We start from the raw sequence: 23,492 nt of genomic DNA, 5'->3' as shown, positions 1-23,492 counted from the left end.
AACTGTGAGAAAAATAAAAAGAACATAAAGGCGCTATATACTAGTAGCATGTAGGGGTGGGTCGGTACGGTATACTGTACCGACCGTGCCATACCGCATACCGTACCGGAAATTACGGTATGTCAAAATTTCATACCGATACCGTACCGAATTTCCGGTATACCGGAATTCGGTATGATAATTTTTTATACCGTTACCATACCGTAATAACGGTATGCGGTATGGTAGCGGTATACCAAAAAAAACTATTGTATCCAAAATATTTATAAATGTAATATATATAGATATATATATATATATATATATATATATATATATATATTACATTTAATTTTTTTTAAAATTTATTTAATAATATATATATATATAAATGTAATATACATTTTTTTAAATTTAATATAATATATATCCAAAATATTACATTTAAATTTTTTAAATTTTAGAGAATTCTATTTTCATTTTTTTTAATATAATATATATATAAATGTAATATATATATATATTATAACATATTTAATATTAATATATATATATATATATATATATATATATAATAATCTATCGGTATACCGGTATACCGCGGTATACCAAATTTTCGATATATACCGAAGATTCGGTATACCGGTATACCGTGGATTCGGTATACCGCGGTATAGAAAAATTGATACCGTTACCGTACCGAAACACTATGGTACGGTATCATACCGTACCGGAAACTGCGGTATACCGAAAAATCGGTATTTTTGGTATTTTTCCGGTACGGTAAGTCTGGTATTTCGGTATAATTTCCCACCCCTAAGCATGTTATTGTAGTTAAACATGAAATGGATATTGGCCCTAAGACGATGTTTATCAGTAACCATCCAATCCAACCCAAACATCCACTTTTTTAATATTTAATTCATTTTTATCTCCTCCACATCATCAAGATTCATTCAACTCAACGACTCATATTTTCATAGTTTATCAATGACCACCCAACCACACTATTATATATTTAATTTTTATATTATTTTTTAATAATGATATTATTACATGAAATATTTACTATTGCATAATAAAATTTATAAAAAACATAATAAATGACAAACTAAAAATTATAAAAACAAACAAATAAAAAACATGAATTGCAATAATTGAAATACGAATTTGAAAATACATAATTGGTGCTCATACATAAGATGAAAACTAGACATTCAATTGTAATTGCCGAATTTTGCCCATATATGCTCAACCAAATCGTCTAGCAGAGCTTAGTGAGCTCCTCTATTTAGAAGTTGGGTTTTATTTTTTATGTAAAAAGCTAGACTCGCAATCCTATCCGTAGAATATATGAAATCATTATTCTCATCTCCATCTTCAATTCACAACTACTTTGTCCAAGTCGATCTTGAATAAATTCTGCTGGATCACAATAGTTCGAATACATGCTTCTTTCATCTTCCACTATCATATTGTGCAAGATTATGCAAGCAATAATTATTTTCCCCATAATATCACGATCCCAAATAAGACATGGACATTTGGTAAAGCAAAATGGGCTTGCAAAACACCAAAAGTTTGCTCAACATCTTTTCGCGCGGACTCTTGATGTTGAGCAAACAACTCGTGCTTCATTGTTTGTGGACCTGGAATAGATTTGACAAATCCCGCCCATCGAGGATATATGCCATTAGTGAGATAATACCCTATACCTTTTTCGTGGCCATTTACTATGTAATTGACCTTCGGTGCTCGACCTTCCAAAATATCATCAAAATAAGATATTGATCAAACACATTAATATCATTTCTCGAATCTGGAGTTCCAAAAAAAAAACATGCCAGATCCACAGATCTTGAGATGCTACTGCTTCCAAGATGATTGTCGGATTCCCACTTCTTCCGGCATATTGCCCAGCCCATAAAGTGGGACAATTCTTCAATTCCCAACGTATGCAGTCAATACTACCCAACATGCCTGGAAACCCACGTTGTTCTCCAATATGCTGAAGTCTTACCAAGTCTTCTTCGGTGGGATTTCGCAAGTACTCATCGCCGAAGTTAGAAATTACACCTTCAACGAACTTGATGAGAGATTTGCGAATGAGTTGTGTGCTCATTCTCAGATATTCGTCATGCAAGTCGGTCGCCGTCCCGTAGGCCAACATCCTCATCGCTGCTGTACATTTCTGAATCGCAGACATACCAAGCCGACCAGTAGCATCACGCTTTTACACAAAAAAGTAGTCGGTGTCAACGAGCTTGTTCATTATTTTTTCGAACAAAGGTTTTCGCATGCGATACCTTGTTCCGAAAAAATGTGGAGGATAGATTGGATCTTCAGCAAAGTACTGCTCGAAAATAGTATCATGACCCTCCTCGCGTTTCCTTTCAATGTATCTCCTTTTAGCTCTAATCGTCTGGGTTGTAGGTTGTGAAGACATGGCTATTGGCCAAATAGCTATATCTTCGATGAGCTGATTGAGTTGTTGATTTTGTTCAACAATTTTTTCTTCCCATTCATTGTCTTCAAGAAGATTGGAAGCTTCAAATTAGAACTTGATGACATTTTTTAGGGAGAGTTGGCTCAATAATTGTGAAAGGATTTGTGTGTAACTTTCGTGAAACATATAGGTAAATATATACTCCATCCGTCTCTGAAAATTTGTCACTTATTTCCATTTCCGTCCGTTCCTAAAAATTTGTCACATTTCACTTTTACTATTTTTGGTAGTGGACCTCATATTCCACTAACCCATTCCCACTCACATTTTATTATAAAACTAATATATGAAAGTAGGACCCACATGCCACTAACTTTTTCAACTCACTTTCTATTATATTTCTTAAAACCCGTGTCGGGTCAAATGGCGACAAATTATGGGGGACAGAGGGAGTAGAAGTTATTTGATGAGCATATGATTCCACCACTATCACATGGGATGTCATTGGATTCCACCACCACTTGTGATAGAGTGACTTGTCATCTAGTCAAACTTTGATTTTCGTGATCACATGGGATGTCATTGGATTCCACCACCACTTGTGATAGGAGAGTGATTTGTCATCTATGCAATCTTTGATTTTCGTGATCACATGGGATGTCATTGGACTCTACCACCACTTGTGATAGAGAGTGACTTGTCATCTAGTCAAACTTTGATTTCATGATCACATGGGATGTCATTGGATTCCACTTTGATTTTTGTGAGCACATTTCATCTATTCATGCTTTGATTTGAAGGGCTTATCACACAAACTAAAAGTTACATATTAAGTAATGCAATTAAAGGTTACATACTAACCAACGGAAATTAAAGGTTACATAAGCAACGGATATTGAACATTACGTACGAAGCAAAAGAAGTTGAAAGTTACATACTACGAAACATTCATTGAAAATAGATAAACTACGATCACTTCCCAAACAATTCTGTTATTAGATCACATTTCAGAGCTTCTTCTTATGGAGTTAACTCCTTCCTGGCCATCATTGGAGTAAGGATAGCTGCCTTGGTCTTCCGTTCATGAATAGCACATTCCCTTTCACGTGTAACCTCATTTCACGTAGTGCTGCAGTGAAATCATTAGGAATTGTATATGATGGTGTTGTAACTTCTTTGTCTTTTCTGTTAGCCTTAGCTTTATCTCTTCCAATAGGACATTGTAATGTTGAAGAAACACTTACAGGTGTGGAGTTGATTTGAGGTCCTCCCTCCTCACTAGTCCTCGACCTTTTTGAGCTTCCACAACTTTCTTCAAGGTTGTCGTCATCTGGCTGGAATCGCGATGAACCGGCACTATTCAACTTCAATTTCCACATGGGATTGTGTCGCTTCACCCTCTCAAACACCTTATGGTGAGTAAATTTACTCTTACCATAGAGTTGTTGAGTGGCTTTCTCAATGTCCTCATTAGATTGGCCGCTCGTAGCTCGATCGTGCTCATGCTTGTATGCTATCCACTTGGAGACATTTGTGTTGAGTCGTTTGTAGCGCTGTCTCAATGACTCCAAACTCCTTTGTTCACCCATTTTTGGATTTTCTTTTCTTGTTTTTTCATATAGATCAAGAATACTTACCCATAGATTCACACTAGTTTGGGTGGTGCCAACAATTGCATTTGTGCTGACGAAACACCAAGTAGACATTAATGCATTGTCTTCTTGCTCACTCCAACCATGTGAAGCATTTGAAGCGCTCATGGTAGTTTGAAATTGGCTAGAATTTGGGAAATCATCAAACCTAGGAAAATAATCTTGGGAAGGATTAAAAGTTTGGGAATGATTAAAATTTTGGGTTGAATAAAAATTTTGAGAATGTGAGAGTATGTTAATCTCATCATCATCCATGATGAACAACAAACGAGACTACAAAATCAGAAATTATACCAAAGAAGAAGGATTATATTTTGAGAAAAGATAAGATTTTTTTGTGCAAAACTATAGCAAATGTGATCTCTATTTATAGAGGACGAAAAATTATGATTTTTGGTATAATTTTTATAATTGTTCAATATAATATTTTCAAAATATATAAAATTTTAAAAAAATTATCAACCAATGAGAATGTGTCATTTGACACAATTTCATTGGCTGAATCATTAAAATAACTTGACCAACCAAGTGGTTGGTGGTTGCCTCCAAACTGACCGAGATCAAGGAGAGAGACGTATCCTTGCAATAAAATTTTTGGAAACGCATAATGAGGTGGCGATCGACCCTCCTCAATCAATAAACATGGTCTAAGGGCACCCCAAGCCCCAACATTGCTTGATTTGTTTGAATCACAATTTTCGTTGTCAGTCCTATACTTTTTAAAACTAAAATATAAAGTTTAATATTTTCTACTTTTCACAACTGTCTCATAATAGTCAAAATCGAAACTGATGTGAAGCAAAATTACTTCATTTTGCATAAATTGGTTGTGTCAATCATCATTGAAAATAAAATGACATCAGTTTTCCTAAAACAACATCATTTTGTTGTAACATCATATTTAGTTTTGTTATATTATTCACGATTTTTATCATTGTGGAATAATTGCAAAATATGAAAGTTATGACTTATATTTTAATTTAAAAAGTTATAGGATTGATTAAAATTTAAATGATGGAGTACTATCTCTATGCTTTTAATTTTAATGCTAGAGAACAAGCCTTTTCAGGGCCCAAGTATAATGTTAACACACTTATTAGAATTAAGAAGATGTTGGGCTGGGCTCATGTCTGTCCACTAAAAACTTACACGCGACCCATTTAATTATAAACCTCAAGACTCTATTACTAACCTTTACTATTATAAATAATGAATGAGAGAAAAATATCCAAAATGAGATAACAATTCAAAACAATGATGATAAAATAAGAGTAACTTAAATGTGACTTAAGCTAGGTATCCATTCGAGTCAAACGATCATTGTTTTCAAGTAATGTTGCATATTTCCATTGTTCAAGCAGTGTACTGTTTGAAAATAAAATTAAGTCCAATGACACATGTTTGCCTTTAGTAAAGTCAGAGTTGCAACACTCTCAAATTCAAAACGGATGTTTTTATATCAAACCACGTTTCATAAAAAAAAAAAAAAAAAAGTAGATTTAAGAGATTAAGAAGATTCACCACACACTTGTTTGTCAAAGTCCTCTCAAGAAGAAGTAACATAACAAGAAATACACATTTTATTACATGTGGAATTTATCAGCGAATTCTATCCGACGATATTGGCAAAAAAAGTCTGCTACCAAAAATTACCAATGGATTAAATTTTTGTAAGAAAGAAATTAGTGGGGGTTGCAACCCAAATAATCCTCTAATAAAAATATGTAGAATTTAAAAATAAATTAAAAAATATTTTAATTTATCTAGGTTGTCTTTCAAAACAGTGAAAGCAAAATATTGGAGAAGTTAGCAAATAAATTATACTAAGAAATAGAGAAAAGATTACAAAAAATAAATAAATAAATAAATCAATTAGCTTGTATGTAGGATTATAGGAGAGAAATTTGTTATTGCCTATTATGAATATAGTTGCTTTGACCCATACTTTTTAAAACCGAAATGATAAATCGCCAAAATTCAAAATTTCACAATTATCTCATACTCCCTTCGTTTTTTAAAAATAACAACTATTTCTATTTTGGATCGTTCTTTAAAAATAAAAACTTTAAAATCTTTCTAATTTAGGACATGGACCCTACAATCCGCTAACTCTATTTTCACTACTTTTTCTCTTCCTCTCTCTTACTTTAGTCATTTTTCTTTTCCTCTCTTACTTTACTAATTTTTCTCACTTATTTTACCAATTGTCTATTAAAACCCGTGCCGTTTCAAATGTTTTTATTTTTTGAATACGGAGGGAGTATGTCGTTTTTTCGATGAAACCTGTGATAATGTAACAACCAAATTTATCTACACGAACAAGACGACAATGCCATACTACCGTAGCCGTGTGGTTTACCTAGAAGTAATGGTGGGATAATCTAGTTATCATATCATCATGGATTTTGTAGGAAAAAGGATTATGAAATAATTGCAAAATTATGAAACTTGCTATCATTTCAGTTTTTAAAAATATTAACATAAAGCAAAATTTGATAATTTTTCATACTTTATTTCGCCATTTACCCATAAATATATTAATCTCCTCTAAAGGGTGTATGCTAACTTGCTAATACCCCATAAGATGCAACAAAATAAATAAGATCAGCCTGATTTCTCTCCTATTTTAGAATAATTAATTGCCTTATCTTTTCAAAAGATAAAGTTATTTTAGCTTTAGGAAATTATTTAAGATACTGAATTATTTTGGTTGCTGTCCCACAACCGACCAGATGTGCCATTTCAACCGATTGATGAATGGAACAAGAATAAAATAAAATAAAATAAAATACAGAATCACTTTATTACATTTAAATTAGAGGTAGGTACTTATTCTTCATCTTCTCTGTATATTACTAATTTCCACGTTGAAAACATTAATTTCCAATTTCGAAAGGCTGAGATGAATACTCAGCATTTCAGAGGGATGCTTATTGACTGAATCATAAAGGAGAAGGATCAAAGAAGCTACCGAGAGGGAAAAGGGTGGCTTGCCTTTCTTGAATCTTGACCCCATTCAACTTTCTCTTTTATAAATTAAAAGTGGAATCTTTATCTCTCTTTCTCTCTAATTTTTTTTCTCCTTTAACTAACAAAGTTGTTAAAGAATTGCACTAATATATCCATGTGAGGTGATTGAGTAGATTGTTTTAGCCATAATTTTATTCTTGGAAATCTTTTCCTGTGTTTTCTTTCATCAGAAGAAGAAATGGCTCTTGTTACTCAAGAAGTCATCAATCAACTTGAAGCATTAATGGAGGAAGGTTATAATTCTTGAATTTTCTTTCAAGTCCCCATTTTTTTCATTAATTTGAATCTCTTACCTGATTTTTTAAACTTTTTCTTGTGGAATTGTATGCAGATGCAGTGGGCGAGTCACTTCAGAAAACTTTCAAGGTTTGCTTCTCCTTTGCATTCTTGTTTATAATTTTATCTGCTTGTTCAAGAATTAATATTGTCATTTTAGAAATACACATATCTACTCTTTGGCTTTATAAATCATATTAGTATATGTTTACTCTTCCTATTCTGACAATTTCTTTTTCTTTTTGTTTACCTAAATACATGGTATTAATTTATGTTATAGAAAGTTATTCTATTATTAAGTTGGAAAAGCAGAAATTTGCAAAAAAAAAGTCTTGACCTTGGTTGTTTGTCTTGCATTTGCTTATGAATATTGTTTTTCTTTTGATGAAATTGGACAAGGAAAGATTGGATTTATGCAAAAACTTAGGCTCAAAACAACTGTTCAATTTTGCTACATTTCTTGAAGTCTCTGAGCTGTTTCAATTTTGCAGAATGTGCATCAAGGATATCCTCATGAAACGTTTACACGTTTTCTGAAGGCGCGAGAAGGGAATGCTCAAAAGGCTCATAAGATGGTTTGAAAAAAAAATCCTTCTCTCTGAAATAAGTTAAGAAATGCAATATGCTGCTGAATTGTATTTTGACTGTTTGCTGATGATGTGATTCTGTCAGTTGGTTGACAGCTTGGAGTGGAGAGTCCAAAACGACATCGATAATATGCTAGCGGTATGTTCCAACACGTACATTTTTATAAGAAATTAGCTAATATCAAATGTGTGCAAATTGCATTCCAAGGTCTTGATTAGCTTCATTTGGACAATTTTCTCAAAAACTTAAGTTTGTTGAACTTGCCTTCACATTGAAAATATGAGTCCTTCTCTCATTTTTTCACTTCCAAAGTGGATTTCCACCACATATTGTGAACCATCTGGATAATAGAAACATTTACAATGACTGTTGATTCCCTTATTACTTACTTACTTAACAACTTCATTGCTGCATTTTGCTGCAGAAACCGATTGTTCCTGAGGAACTCTACAGAGGGATACGTGATTCTCAGCTTGTAGGATTATCGGGTTACTCAAACGAGGTGAGTGTTTATGAAGAAGGATATATGACTATACGCTAGCGTCTGATCAGTGTTAGCTATTTCTTCGTAATTTTTTACATACACTCACTAACAGGAAGCTCTTTCATCATTAGGGTCTCCCTGTATTCGCTGTTGGAGTAGGCCTGAGCACGTTCGACAGAGCATCCGTAAGTATTGCTGCTAATAGTTTATACATACTAAATTTGTGTACAGACCAAATTTTCTGAAGTTCTTCATTACCTCTAACAGCATTTTTCTTCGTTTTAGGTTCATTATTACGTGCAATCGCACATTCAGATTAACGAATACAGGGATCGTGTAGTTTTTGTAAGCTACGCTCGTACTTCCTCTCCAAGTTCTTCCATTTTTTCACAGTTCCACATAACTTACCATTCTTAATTTCTTATTGCAGCCTGCTGCAACAAAAAAGTATGGGAAACATATAAGTAAATGCATAAAGATCCTCGATATGACTGGCTTGAAACTCTCGGCACTAAACCAAATAAAGGTCGATTAATAGACAGATTTAGCTTGATACAGTAGATTCTTTTGTATGTTAACACTAATGATACTTGTTGTTCTTTTTGCAGCTCCTGACTATAATTTCTTCTATCGACGATCTAAACTACCCTGAGAAAACACAAACTTATTACATTGTGAATGCGCCATACGTCTTTTCAGCATGTTGGAGGGTTCGTCTCACACTTCAGTTATAGTGCACATCATTAGAAGACCAGTAGCAAACTTTCTTTGTTTTTTTTTTCCTTCGAGAGCGTAATCTTAGATCTGTCAACAGGTAGTGAAGCCACTTCTTCAGGAAAGAACAAGGGGTAAAATCGATGTACTCTCCAGTTGTGGAGAAGATGATCTACTTAAGGTAATTTCTTGGCCATAGTAATAATACATTATGCTTCCACTGCTTTTTTGCTTTTCCATTTTTTCCTGTGAGTTTTTGAATGTGGAAAGTTAGCTAAAATGGAACCTACTATCTTGGGTGCAGATAATGGATTATTCGTCCCTTCCTCATTTCTGTCGTAAGAGATCTTCCAACTCTTCAAAATATTCAGAGGAAAATTGCTATTCGTTGGACCATCCATTTCATCGACAACTCTACAACTACGTTAAGCAGCAGTTCTTGCTTTCTCAACCTTCCCAACCAGTAAAGCAAGGCTCCGTTCACGTAACTTTGCCTGAAGATGCTGATAAAGAAGTCATCGCAGAGACTTTGGAATCCGAGCTAAATAAATTCAAGGATCTCGGTGTTGCAAGTTCTAATTCACCGATCTCTGGTTTGGAGAAGCTGAAATCACATCTTCCACAATTAGAATTCTAGCTAGCAATCTTATAGCTATAGGTTGTCAAATAATTTCATGTAGCAATCCATAATACCGACTTGAAGCTGTCTGCACAATGCTCGGCCACAGACGAAGCCATTTGCAGAGGCCGGCTTCTCTATATAATCAAGTATGTCCTAATCTTGCATCCGCTTAACATATGTTGTAAAGAAAATATACGAAAATTCATATATATTCCTACAAGGGTGAATCTAGATATGTATAACTTGTTTTACGGATATGATTATTTGTTCTAATTGAGCTTAATTCTGTGATTCTTTTGTTTGAACTCATGAAAATAATGTTGATATAAACAATCTAATGATACTGTGTGAGGCTAGTTGTAAATACCACCTACACTTAATCAAACAGCTATACAAATTTTATGAGAAGAAGGGATATTCTTGTGTTTCTTGATATGTGCTATGCAGGAGTTATTGTCATTTTCAATATTCCAGATGGCTCTCCGACCACGATACGACATTTCCGGAGTTCGCCTTCGACTACCTTCCTCCCGGCCTCTGCCACCTCAGTCCTCTTGATAGCGTCCTCAATCTCCAACTGTAAGTCCTCCCTCTGCTTCAAGATCACATCTGCCTTTTGTGCCGTTTCATTCTGGCTCGCCTTTATCTTGTTCAAGTCGGCCATGAGGGACTGCACTTTCGAGTCAGCATTGGTTCTGCTTTCCTCGATCTTGTGGTTCATGGTCTTGAACTCTGCGACCGACAGCTTGATCTTCCTTGAACAGGCAGGTCCCGGGCCCTTCAAGTTGGCTGCGCTGTTTGCTTTGGGAGAGTCTCATATCTGGTTGTCTGCGCACTTTTGTGCTGCCTTAGCCTCCTCGGCCTCCTGCAACGCGAGCTGCAGCTTCTCGTCGGTTTCTTTGGCTGTAGCGTTTGCCACTTCGGTTTGTTGCCTTAGTAGTTGGATGTCGTTGTGGAACTTCTCTGCTTGGCTTCGTTCCGTTTGAACTTGTGCTAGCAAATTATCGAGAGTGCACTGCATTTCCTCGCGTATATTCCTAGACTGGGCCGTCTCAAGCTCGACCGTCCTCTCAGCTAGGTCGAGCCTCATCTGCTCGATATCCAACTCTGCTTCCGACAGCTTCTTCTCACACTCGGTGTGATCCCTCTTAAGCTTTTCCAACTCATGCTCGAGCGACTCAACAGTAGCGCGTAGCGAAAGCTCCTCAGCAAGGAGCTGCTGCAGCTCCTTCCTAGCGCAGTCGAGCTCACTGAGAGCAGTCTGCAACGAGTTGAGATCGGATTCGCGCACATCATTGAGCTGCTCCAGCAGAAGCTTGATGGCCTTGGTGGCCTCCTCGAGCTTTCGCCCCAGATTCTCTTCGGGCGTGTAGCCTCTCTAAGGGCTTTGATTTCCATCTCGGCCACTTCCTTAGCGGACTTATGCACGAGCAAGTGCACCTCCTTCTCTGCGATGAGCTTGAGGTGCTCATCCTGCGCTTGGAGGGAGTCGAACTTGACTTGATCGAGAGCACGACGTAGCATAGAGGCCTCTTTCGACAGCATGCTCTGCCTGTCCCCGCTGGCTTTGGTGGATTGTCGCGCGTCCTCTATCCACTGGAAGGCGGTCAGTTTGGCCCCGAGGGCTGCATCGAAGTCTTGCTGATAAGTCGTATTCTAGGCCTTGGTTACTGGTCAGTATGTTGTGCAAAATTGATTATATCTGCAAAACAGTTGCTCAAAGTGTGCAGATTAAGTGTTCTAGCCAGTAGGGAAGTTTCAGAATGTTCAGGTGAAAAAGGGCGTCAGCATGATCTCATACTGATCAGTATTCGTGCTGAAACGACTTGAGATGGAGAAGACGGATAGCTGGGACGGATTAGCCATAATTGAGGGCAAAGAAGTCATCTCACCGCAAGGTTTTACCCTAAAATCAAGGGTAAGCCTCCCTATAAAAGGAAGCCACTTGGAGAGAGAAAAGGGAGACACATTCACTCATTCACCACCATCTTTAGGTAGAGAGTTCTCTCGGTAATACCAGTCTTTCAGCCGTGTCCCACTTCTTGCCTCGCTGCAGCCATGATCACCTGACGTCCAGATGTTCCCAGATGTTCCCGGAGTACCAGTCATCCTTGTTCCAGCCAGCAAGATCATAGTTTAGAGATTCCATCGCCCGGAGTGGCAAAATAATTTTATTTCGCTTTCGTAGTTTAATTTACTTGCATTTTCCTTACGTTGGATCTTTGTTGCTTTTGGGATATTTTCTGCTTTTGAAGTGCTTGATGAAGATCCGAATGTGTTTATGCTATGAAGTTAATTTCCGTTTCGTTTATGGTGCTGTTTTCTTTTCCTTCCTTGCCTAGTTAGCTTAGATCTAAAGTTTCTTGGTGTTTTAAGTGCTGAATTTATAATTTCTGTTTTACGTAGCAAGTTTCTCTAGGATAGTATAATCTGGCACTGGTTGATTGTGAATCGTCGCATACAAAGTTTAGTTTTAATTTCCGAATCGTTTGTCCATGTTGACCAGTATGCAGAAGTCCAGCTCCAGTGTTTGATTTCAGATCTGATTTCGTTGTTTTAGATCTGTGTTCGCGAGTTGATAATCTGTGTTTTCCGTATTGAATCTGGATTTGTTTTCTGATTTTAGTTTGTGGTTGTTGAAGAAGATGATGTCCATATCCAAGTCTGGGACCACTTTTGCTTTTTTAGAAGCTTTTGCTTTTGTCCTTCACCTTTAGTACACCCTGCAGATCTGTCGGCCTAGTCACCACAACTACCACTTATTCTCTGTTTTTCTGTTTAGCCTTTTATAGTAACCTAGTACTTTCCGCATATTTTCTGTTACACCGTATCCACCATAATTCCACGTACACTACTACATGTCGACCACCATTCACCCTTCCTAGTCAGTAGGACACCATCTTAATTTCCAGTCTAGGTAGAGACTCAACACAAGCGTGGTAGCTAACCAAACCTTCCAAAATATCACCGCGGTAGTTTAAACGCACCATCTCTGTGGGATTCGACCCTTATCACCACTATACTGATCAGTAGGAGTGAGTTGAGGAATTTTTGAAACCAGGGTCTAGGCTTAGTTAGGATCTCTATCCTGACCATTAGGATATATCCTTGCTTGAACGACACCTACGCACCCTGAAGACCTTTCAAATGGCGCCGTTGCCGGGGAAGAAGTTGCATCTGGGTTTTTTGACCGCCTACCAATGCCATCTAATTGCCACCCACCCAGCGAGGTACCTCACTCTCTGCCATATCTTGGGAGTGTTCGTCAGAAACAACATCATCATCACAGAGGCCGAAAATTTATCCGACCAGATCATGGTGGATCCTCCTGGTCTTTTTGATACACCTTTATTCGTCCGAACGAACACCATTTACATGAGGCAGGGCGCACCCAAATTCTACGCAATGGGAGAAGAAGCTGTACCGACTGGGAGATCTGCAGCACATCCGGGAACACAGGATCAGGAGCAGAGACAAGAAAGGATGGAGAAGGCGATGGAAGAAGTGAGAGAAGAAAATCAACAGTTGAAAGCGAAGGTGATGCGATTGGCATCGGTGGTGGAACGAATGTTGAAAGGGGATGCAGAGCAGAAGTTGTTGGCTCAGAGGCAGGCCTCGATGGAGGTGATAGTGACAGATTTGGGAAAGGAGAACTACAAGATGCAGCAAGCAATGAATAGGATGTTATCCAATATCGATAGCATCCTAGGAGAGAATACCAACCAGAGGAAGGAACAAGCTGTTGAACCAAGTGGCCATGGAGGCCGAGCTGATGAACCGCAAGTACCTGAGACAGAAGAAAAGGAGACTGATGTGCCGGCGCATGCTGAGGAGCCGACGGACTTTGACGGGAACCAAGATGGAACTGAAAAGGAACCACCTGCACCGCCTGCGCCGCGAAGGAGCAGGCGTCACCGATAGACCACCCCACCTGACCAGTTAGTTTTCTTTTTATTTTTTTTCAGTTTTTAGTTTTCGTTTTTTAATTGTGTTTTGTTTGTTTAGGTAGTATAAATTCTGTTTGTGCGCAAACCCCATTCATAACTATTAGCCTATTTTATAGTCTAAGTGTGAAAAGTAAAGGGTTTGTCTTTTTTGGCGCATGTGTTTGTGTTTTCTGTTTTTCGTAAGCATGTCGACTCACACTTAGCCCATTGCATGGCCTAAGTGTGAGGAGTTTTGTATATATGTGTGTTTTGTTTGTTGGGTTCTGTTTAGGTTTTCAAACTCTCCCACTTAGCCTATTCCATAGTCTAAGTGTGAGAAGTTTTAGTTTTAATTTGTTGTTTTTGTCTTTTTGTCTATGTGTCCATCATACTGGCCTTTATCTTTTCCACTTCACAGCCCTATCTGAGGGCAGACACTTGTGAAGTGGGAGGGGAGACGCAATGACCAGTATGATGAGTATGTATATATGTGTAGTCGTTGTGTTTGTGCTTGTGTTAGTGACATGTTAGGTCTAGTTTTTTTTCTTTTGTGTGTTGATTGAGCTTAAAACTCAACCGTCTTGAGCTGACGGTGAAGGGAATTGAGGGAGATAGGACATGCTGGAAAACCGAAACCACCCCCCTTAGTACCTCCTAGCCAGGATAGATGATGCGAGTATGAAAGAAAAGCCCATACTTAGAGCCAAACACGAAAGCCCTCTTAAAATGTGAGTTATAAGCTTTAAGTGGAACCACTTTCCACATGTTTAGAAAAGAAAAGAGCGGCTGCCACAAATTGCCTAGGGTGAAGTGACTGCGTGTAGCAACACTGAAGGCAGTAGGAACCCCCCCCCCCAAAAAAAAAACCACATTTAGAACCCATTTTCTTAACTCTTTATACCCAGATATACACCCCTAGCCACTGGGACTGTGTGTGCAAGGCATGAGACGATTAGAGCTTACTGGCCAGAAGGATGTATGAGAAGGCAGGAACCAGCTGGGCAAGGAAGTTCAGAAGAAAATCGACCAGGGAGTCATCTCAGGTCCCAAAAAGAAGAAGGTATAAGGGTGGCGAAGCCAAAAAAAATGGAGAAAAATGGTCAGAAAACTTGACCACAAAAATGAATGAAGGAATAAGGGTGACGAAGCCACAAAGATGCTACTGACCAGTTGGAGATCAAAACCAGAAGCGCCAGCCAAGAAAAGCAACTAACCAGAGGCCCAAATGCACACAATTCCCCCAAATCAAATAAAATAGCAGTTTTTTGAACCTTAGAGCCTTAGGAACATCCACCCAAAGCAATACAAACCAATAGCCCCGTTATAAGCCTTTAAGCCCTTCAGTAGCTGCACGTGAGATCTAAGTCCGAAGCAACTGTGGTTGAGCATAATGAGAGAATGCAGTCCTAACATTCCTGGTGAGGTATGAGTGACTGAGTGAACCTAGTGTTTGGCCGAAAGTTTGGGCGATCTTGACGAGCGGATATACTGACTAGGAGAGAAAGGGGGGCGGCGGAAGTTCAAGGATGTCTGAGGCCGGATTGCACCTGATCCCGAGGGGAGGGATGGTTGAAAATATAGCCCAATCTTTGTGTTTAGTTTTTCTGTGTTTCGTTTATGTGTTTTCTTTTCTGTGCTTGTTTTTGTGTTTCTTGTTTTCTCTTTCTGTTGTAGTATAGAGTCTAGTTTAGGTAGAGTCGGTCAGGAGAGTAACCAGGCTAGAATTCGACTTATTTCTTTTTGTTTGTTCTTCACGCTTGAGGACAAGCATGTGGTAAGTGTGAGCAGTTTGATAAGTCGTATTCTAGGCCTTGGTTACTGGTCAGTATGTTGTGCAAAATTGATTATATCTGCAAAACAGTTGCTCAAAGTGTGCAGGTTAAGTGTTCTAGCCAGTAGGGAAGTTTCGGAATGTTCAGGTGAAAAAGGGCGCCAGCATGATCTCATACTGATCAGTATTCGTGCTGAAACGGCTTGAGATGGAGAAGACGGATAGCTGGGACGGATTACCCATAATTGAGGGCAAAGAAGTCATCTCACCGCAAGGTTTTACCCTAAAATCAAGGGTAAGCCTCCCTATAAAAGGAAGCCACTTGGAGAGAGAAAAGGGAGACACATTCACTCATTCACCACCATCTTTAGGTAGAGAGTTCTCTCGGTAATACCAGTCTTTCAGCCGTGTCCCACTTCTTGTCTCGCCGCAGCCATGATCACCTGACGTCCAGATGTTCCCAGATATTCCCGGAGTACCAGTCATCCTTGTTCCAGCCAGCAAGATCATAGTTTAGAGATTCCATCGCCCGGAGTGGCAAAACACTTTTATTTCGCTTTCGTAGTTTAATTTACTTGCATTTTCCTTACGTTGGATCTTTGTTGCTTTTGTGATATTTTCTGCTTTTGAAGTGCTTGATGAAGATCCGAACGTGTTTATGCTATGAAGTTAATTTCCGTTTCGTTTATGGTGTTGTTTTCTTTTTCTTCCTTGCCTAGTTAGCTTAGATCTAAAGTTTCTTGGTGTTTTAAGTGCTGAATTTATAATTTCTGTTTTACGTAGCAAGTTTCTCTAGGATAGTATAATCTGGCACTGGTTGATTGTGAATCGTCGCATACAAAGTTTAGTTTTAATTTCCGAATCGTTTGTCCATGTTGACCAGTATGCAGAAGTCCAGCTCCAGTGTTTGATTTCAGATCTGATTTCGTTGTTTTAGATCTGTGTTCGCGAGTTGATAATCTGTGTTTTCCGTATTGAATCTGGATTTGTTTTCTGATTTTAGTTTGTGGTTGTTGAAGAAGATGATGTCCATATCCAAGTCTGGGACCACTTTTGCTTTTTTAGAAGCTTTTGCTTTTGTCCTTCACCTTTAGTACACCCTGCAGATCTGTCGGCCTAGTCACCACAACTACCACTTATTCTCTGTTTTTCTGTTTAGCCTTTTATAGTAACCTAGTACTTTCCGCATATTTTCTGTTACACCGTATCCACCATAATTCCACGTACACTACTACATGTCGACCACCATTCACCCTTCCTAGTCAGTAGGACACCATCTTAATTTCCAGTCTAGGTAGAGACTCAACCCAAGCGTGGTAGCTAACCAAACCTTCCAAAATATCACCGCGGTAGTTTAAACGCACCATCTCTGTGGGATTCGACCCTTATCACCACTATACTGATCAGTAGGAGTGGATTGAGGAATTTTTGAAACCAGGGTCTAGGCTTAGTTAGGATCTCTATCCTGACCATTAGGATATATCCTTGCTTGAACGACACCTACGCACCCTGAAGACCTTTCACTTGCCTTAAGTTGGAGAGCTCTTGCTTGGCGACGATGAGCTCGCCCGAGGAAGCCGTGTAGCGTTCCCTCTTGAGGTCGAGCTCAAGCTTCCATGCAGCGTTGCCCATTTGAGCTTCAGTTTGCTGCACCTCCAGCTCCGCGGCTCTTCGTTTCATAGCCTCCGTGGCTTTGATGGCTGCTTGCTTCGATTCGCTGAGATTTTCGAGCTTCCCGGTTAGGTCCTGGAGAGCAAGGTTGGCCTTGTGCAGATCTTGTTTAGCTTGTGCCTTATCATTTTCTTCACTTCTCAGCTGCTCTTTGTAGAATTCCAGCTGGGCGAGATACTTTCGCCAAATAAACTAATGGCAGCTTTGACCGATTTCTCCGACGTCGGTTTGCGGAGATGACGATTCCACTCGTGCAACTGTACTCGGAGACCGAGGTGATCCAAACCCATTTTGTAGGTTTTTTTACCGAGAATCTGATCTGAACATTATTATTTTGTGCCTTCTCCTACATCACACTAAATATTTCATGCATTTTCATAACGTTATACTCTCCCACTCCCATAAAAATGTCCCATTTTATTATCAGATCAAAAGTATGTAGGAAAAGTTAGTGGAATACGAAACCTACTTTTATGGGTTTATTACACAGTTCATAATATTTCATCATTGTTTTATATTAATAAAAAAAAGTTTGAAGTTTGCGTAAATAATGCAAAAGGTTTCATTCGCGTTTTAGTTTAAGACATTTCGTCATGCATGTATAAATGTTGTTAACTTTTTATATACGAAGTAATAATGATGAAACATTTTGTACCAACATGAAATAATAATGAAATATTTTGTATAAACCTGAAACAATGTTAGAAACACTTTGCATATCATGTGGGCAAAAGGTTGACATTTTCTAAATACAATTGATGATGAAATGTACAAAAATGAAACACGGATGAAATTTTTGTATTATTTATACAAAATTTAAACATTTTGTACTAATATGAATAGTATAATCACCTCTACGAGTTTCCTTCACAAACCGACAGCAATTCTCCCAAATTCTGGAAAGGCAATGAGAAGAAAATTCATAACCAATTTAAAAGATTGAAGAATCAAATTGGATTGAATTAAATTAATAGGCAACTTACTGGAATAATCTAAAAGAATGGACAAATGAAAAGCTCCAAGCTAGATCAAAGAAGAGAGACAAATAGAAGCTCAAGTCCTTTTCTTGATTGAAATAAATTGTATAGATACGTCGGGGGGAATTTTCTTAATTGAAATGGAAAACTGAAATTTCTTTCTCCTCCTAAAAGCTAAACTAACAAAAAAGAAAAAAAACTATGGAATTAGAATGATGGTTGATAATATGATGTTGGATAATGAGAGTGTTAGTTAGAATTTGTTGGGTGATTGAGATGAAGTTGTGGTATGTGGAAGACCAACTTCTCCGGTCTCATTGGCATTCTCTCTCTGAATTTTCGGCTATTTGATCAAACTTTTTCTATAAAATATGGTCTTAATAATTATGAATTATCTCTAATTATAATATGTTAATTATGATGACTATTCAACAATACTCAATTGAAAAGTTGAAGGAACACATTGAATTATATCTTGGTTTGGAACAAATTCGGCTACAATATTGTAACACAATAGCAAGAAACTTTAACTCCTTTGTTTATAGGTGACCGGTGACGTATGAAGTGCAACTCAATTGGTAATAAATTTTTGGTACTTTCCGATGACCAGAATTCTTTTGCGAATCCATCCTTCTCCTTAAAGAATCTAGTCATCTACCATCTTTCTCTTTTAGGTTATGGTAACCATGATTTATTTTCTTTAGGTTGAGTGATTCCGTCATGGATCGCCAACGAGGTATTGCACTCTCTTGTACTCATATGTTGAACTCTTCAACTCATAGCTGCCCACAAGTAGAAATTCATTCTTCTTCAAATTCATCACCATCTCCTTCTCAATCTTATCTATCCTTTCCTCTTCCGTCTTCTCCACACTTTCCTCTTTTCCTTAATGACTTTTCTCATCAAATTCAATGCTTATTAAATCTCTCTTATTCTTTTTATCAGAGAAATTCTTCGTATATGGAGTGATAATAGTTTTAAATAACATATATTCTTTCACATTATCATAACTATTCTCTCGAAAACTTAAAGATTTCATGTTTACTTAAACCACGTAAATCACAATAGAAATGAACCATCAAACACAATTTGACAAAAAAATATTTTGGTTCATATATGGAATAAAGGTTTACATATACAAGCAGGTCAAAATGCATGGAATGTTTTATAGATAATCCTAACAATCTCCCCAAAAACATGCTTTCGGGTATAAACTTTCGTCAAACTGTCCCACTTATACAGAAGGCCGGTTTAGGTTCTTGATGCATCTAACTCCCCATTATTCTACATGACTGTAAGAAGTCTTGTCGGATAGGCTCTTTGTGAAAGGATTTGTCACGTAATGCTATCTTGGTCACCTCAATGTCTCATCCACACAGTATATCCATATGGTACTTCTTCTCAATGTGTTTGCTAGCATTGTGGCTCGTGGTTTCCTTGAATTAATCACTACACCAGAGTTATCAAAATATATTGTAATTTTATTTGGCATACTCGGAATCATGTTCAACTCCATTAGGAAGTTTCTAAGCCATACAGTTTCCTTCAACTTATTTAGTAGCCACCTATTCAGCTTCCATAATGGAGTGTGCGATATATTTTTGATTCACACTCCTCCACGTCACTCCACATTTCAAGACGAACACATATTCAGAGGTCGATTTCCTTGAATCTAGATCAATTTGAAAATCTGAACCAATATAACATAAAGGACATAACTCAGATGTGTGGTAAACTAGACTATACTCTTTAGTCCTCTTCATGTACTTGAATAGATTCTTTACTACGATTCAATGTCTTTGGCAAAGATTAGACTGATATCTCAGAACCATACCTACATCAAAGCGTATATATGGTCTAGTACACATCATGGAATACATAAAACTTTCTAACGACGAAGGATACAAAACTTGTTTCATCTTATATACTCCCTTCGTCCCGCTTTAGCAGTCCCGGTTGAGTCGGGCACATGTTTTAAGGGGTATTTAAGTGTGCAATAAATAAATGATGTAGTGGAGGTTGGGTCCCACTTTTAAACAATTTTTTTACTTTTTTGCTTTTAAGTGTGTAATAAATAAATGATGTAGTGGAGGTTGGGTCCCACTTTTAAATGATGTAATAAATAAATTGATGTAGTGGACATCAATTTTTATGCACCGAGTTCAACCGGGACTCCTAAAGTGGGACACCCGAAATTGATCAACCGGGACTGCTAAAGCGGGACGGAGGGAGTATCTCACTGTGTATCTTAGGACATACTTTATCGTAAGACTAGGTAATTCCATGTCAAATAGATAACAACTTTTTATTAAAATATTGCATGCCAAAACGTCTAAGCATGATGTATGATTCTTAAGATAGATACAACATTATTTTTATTATCTCGGTCCTAAGAATATGTCTTGCCTCTTCTATATCATTCATCTCAAATTGGGTAGACAACTAATCTCTAACATTAGATAACATCTTCTTGTTTCCAATCACTATAATGCAGCCCACACACAGTACCAGGAATACCACGTTTAGTAGGCATTGACAGACTATTAAAAAATTATCAAGAGTCGAGAGACCATTCTGCATCTAAATAAGTTGAGGGACTAGAATAAAAGATTTCTTTTAATTTCCATGAATTAAAAATCAGAAAAAATAACATTTGTCATTATCTCATCATTCTAGGTTTCCACGGATGCGTGTCTCGGCCAGCAGAGTGTAGAATGTTAGAAAAAGAAAGGTATAAGCTTGTAGGATAAGCTTTGTATTAGCTTGGAGGCTAAGAAATACATTAGCTTGGAGGCTAAGAAATATATGAGCTTGGTGCCCAAGAATATATTAGCTTGGTGCCCAAGAATAATTGTAGCACAAGCTTTGTAATGCCCTATATAAGGGTGTCATATTGTTGAAGAAAATAATCAAGCCTTTTACCAAAATCCTTCTTCTTCTTAGCCATTTAACATGGCATCAGAGCCAGCAACGATTCTTGGAGCTCAGAATCAATCTCATCATCGCTCTTAAACCTCTCCCAACCTCTTGGCCAAGAACCTGTAAAAGGCAGAAATGTCAGAAACTGAAAAGGTGATCACCGGCGACCCGAACTCATCCGAAGCGGATGAGTTTGCACGTCTCTTTTCAAATTTCATGCGAAAAAGCCTCATGCAAAACCAACCAGCAGAAAATCCCGACAAACCAGAAAAACCAATATACAAGACCGATTCTCAACCCTTGACAGTAGGGTTTAAACTCAACGGAGAGAACTATCCGGTATGGTCCATCCTGATGCACAATGCAATTAGCGGAAGGGGGATGGTATCTCACATCACTGGAGTCCCATCCCCACCAGCAAGAACAGATCCAACGTTTACACAATGGCAGGAAGCCGACCATTGTGTATTTACGTGGCTAGTTCAAAATGTCGAGACCAAATTGGTCAGCCGAGTGGCTCAACAACCGACAGCGAAGCACATATGGGACAGCCTGGCCGTAACATACAAAAGCGGTGGAGATTCGTTACAGATATACGATCTACACCGTAGGGCAAGCACTCTAAAACAGGGGAACACCACACTGGAGGAAGTGTGGAACGATCTCAATGAGATCTGGACAGCAATTGACCAAAAGAGGCCCAACCGGATGAAATGCCCAGATGATATACAGATCCACAATGAAGAAACTGAACAAAACAGACTATATCAGTTTCTTACGGCATTGGATGACAAGTATGAAATCGTAAAGAGAGAGGTGTTAAAAATGGAACCACTTCCCTCAGCCGAGCAAGCGTACAACATAGCGAAGCGGGAAGATGCCCGATCGGAAATTCTCCGTCCTACAAACGGAAAATCCCCAGGAGACGGAATCGGAGCAGGGCTATTCACGACGAGGAGGACAAATCACTCCACCGCTCCACGCTGTGGTGGCAGTAGCGGAAATGGGGGATGGAACCAACGGACATCCGAGGAGCGAAGAACGGATGTTGATAGATCCAAATTGGTTTGTACCAATTGTGGAAAACGCAAGCACACAAGATAGCAATGCTTTGAATTGGTGGGGTATCTGGAATGGTGGGAGTTGAAGCACAAATCGGCGGCTACTCGGCCACCGTGGAGCTAAGGCCACGCCGCCGCGGCTGTTGGAACGGATGGAGGAATCACAACCCTCGCCGCCACCGAGGGCAGCCGTGACACGGCTACTCATACCACCGAGCAGTTGATCGGCGCACCACCAAGAACAGCCGGAATCGCACAGTTCGCCGCTGGAGGAACCAAATCCGACGAAGAGGAAATGAGGGAGACGGCGGGAGGTAACGCGATATTAGGGTTAGGTTTGCAACCTAACCCTCGGCCTTCATTACCTTTACAAAATATACCTCATGATGAAAATATGTTTGATTTGGCCCCAATAAAATTCCGAAATTCTAAAATAAACCCCAACATGCTCGAAAGCTATAAATCAGCCCCCATTGAATGTAAAAATAGGTTTCAAGTCCTAGAAAATTTTGGGACAGCATGTGCTATGTCTGGAGGTATTGGAAAAATCAATAGGTGGATTTTTGATTGCGGGGCCACTGACACGATGACTTATGATGAGTCAGATATTTCTAAAACTCACAAGCCTCACCTATCTCATATTCAGACTGCTAGTGGGGATTTTACGGTTGTAAAGGGGGCAGGGACTGTGAAGATTTCTCCAACTTTAGAATTATCTAATTGTTTGCATGTTCCCTCACTTTCCCATAAACTACTGTCAATCAGTCATGTGACTCGGGAATTAAATTGCACACTGCTAATGCAACCGAATTTCTGTCTACTGCAGGATATCAGGACCGGAGAGATTATTGGGCGTGGCACTGAAAGTAACGGGCTGTACTACGTGGATGAAATAGCCCAAAAAAGAGCTGCCATGCTAACTCACGGGTCTGCTGATAGGGAAGCTTGGCTTTGGCACCGACGCCTAGGACATCCTTCTCTGGGTTATTTAAAAATGTTATTTTCTAATATCATCTCAAAATCGAGCATGTATTGTGAAACTTGTGTTTTAGCTAAAAGCCATAGAAACCCCTATCCGTTGAGTAATTCTCGTACTAAATCTATTTTTAATTTAATACATTCTGATGTTTGGGGGGCCGCACCAGTAGTTGGGGGACAAGGCTTTAGATACTTTCTTATCTTTGTTGACGATTGTACCCGTATGACTTGGGTATACTTTATGAAGCATAAATCTGAAGTTTTCGAAAACTTTGTCCACTTCTATAATCTTGTCCAAACACAATACCAAAAACCCATCAAAACCCTTCGATCTGATAATGGGGGGGAGTTTGTCAATTCCAAAATGAAACAGTTCATCCTAGAAAAGGGAATGATAC

The 23,492-nt window shown here is 38.4% G+C and overlaps 2 protein-coding genes across 3 annotated transcripts; one reads left to right on the top strand and one right to left on the bottom strand.

Annotated features, from left to right (window-relative positions):
* The first annotated feature begins 6,905 nt into the window (after positions 1-6,905).
* Positions 6,906-10,082, top strand: LOC121785165 (phosphatidylinositol/phosphatidylcholine transfer protein SFH12-like). Of its 2 annotated transcripts, XM_042183541.1 has the most exons (12): positions 6,906-7,062; positions 7,278-7,340; positions 7,439-7,473; positions 7,875-7,958; positions 8,056-8,109; positions 8,396-8,473; positions 8,587-8,640; positions 8,741-8,800; positions 8,886-8,981; positions 9,064-9,165; positions 9,270-9,350; positions 9,474-10,082. In XM_042183541.1, the coding sequence occupies exons 2-12, from the start codon at positions 7,286-7,288 to the stop codon at positions 9,804-9,806; spliced, it is 1,032 nt and encodes a 343-aa protein (XP_042039475.1). In that variant the 5' UTR covers positions 6,906-7,062; positions 7,278-7,285; the 3' UTR covers positions 9,807-10,082. The 2 variants fall into 2 exon arrangements, with proteins under 2 accessions (XP_042039475.1, XP_042039474.1); XM_042183540.1 differs by having other exon boundaries at positions 6,906-7,340.
* A 523-nt stretch (positions 10,083-10,605) lies between these two features.
* On the bottom strand, positions 10,606-11,336 carry LOC121784348 (WEB family protein At1g12150-like). Its single transcript, XM_042182502.1, has 2 exons — positions 11,232-11,336; positions 10,606-11,169 (listed from the first exon to the last, which is right to left on the bottom strand). The coding sequence occupies exons 1-2, from the start codon at positions 11,334-11,336 to the stop codon at positions 10,606-10,608; spliced, it is 669 nt and encodes a 222-aa protein (XP_042038436.1).
* Between the last annotated feature and the right edge of the window lie 12,156 nt (positions 11,337-23,492).

This window comes from Salvia splendens, chromosome 21 (genome assembly GCF_004379255.2).
Source record: "Salvia splendens isolate huo1 chromosome 21, SspV2, whole genome shotgun sequence".
Taxonomy (NCBI): domain Eukaryota; kingdom Viridiplantae; phylum Streptophyta; class Magnoliopsida; order Lamiales; family Lamiaceae; genus Salvia; species Salvia splendens.
Note: the sequence above shows the minus strand (reverse complement) of the source record. Positions and strands in the feature narration are given on the sequence as shown.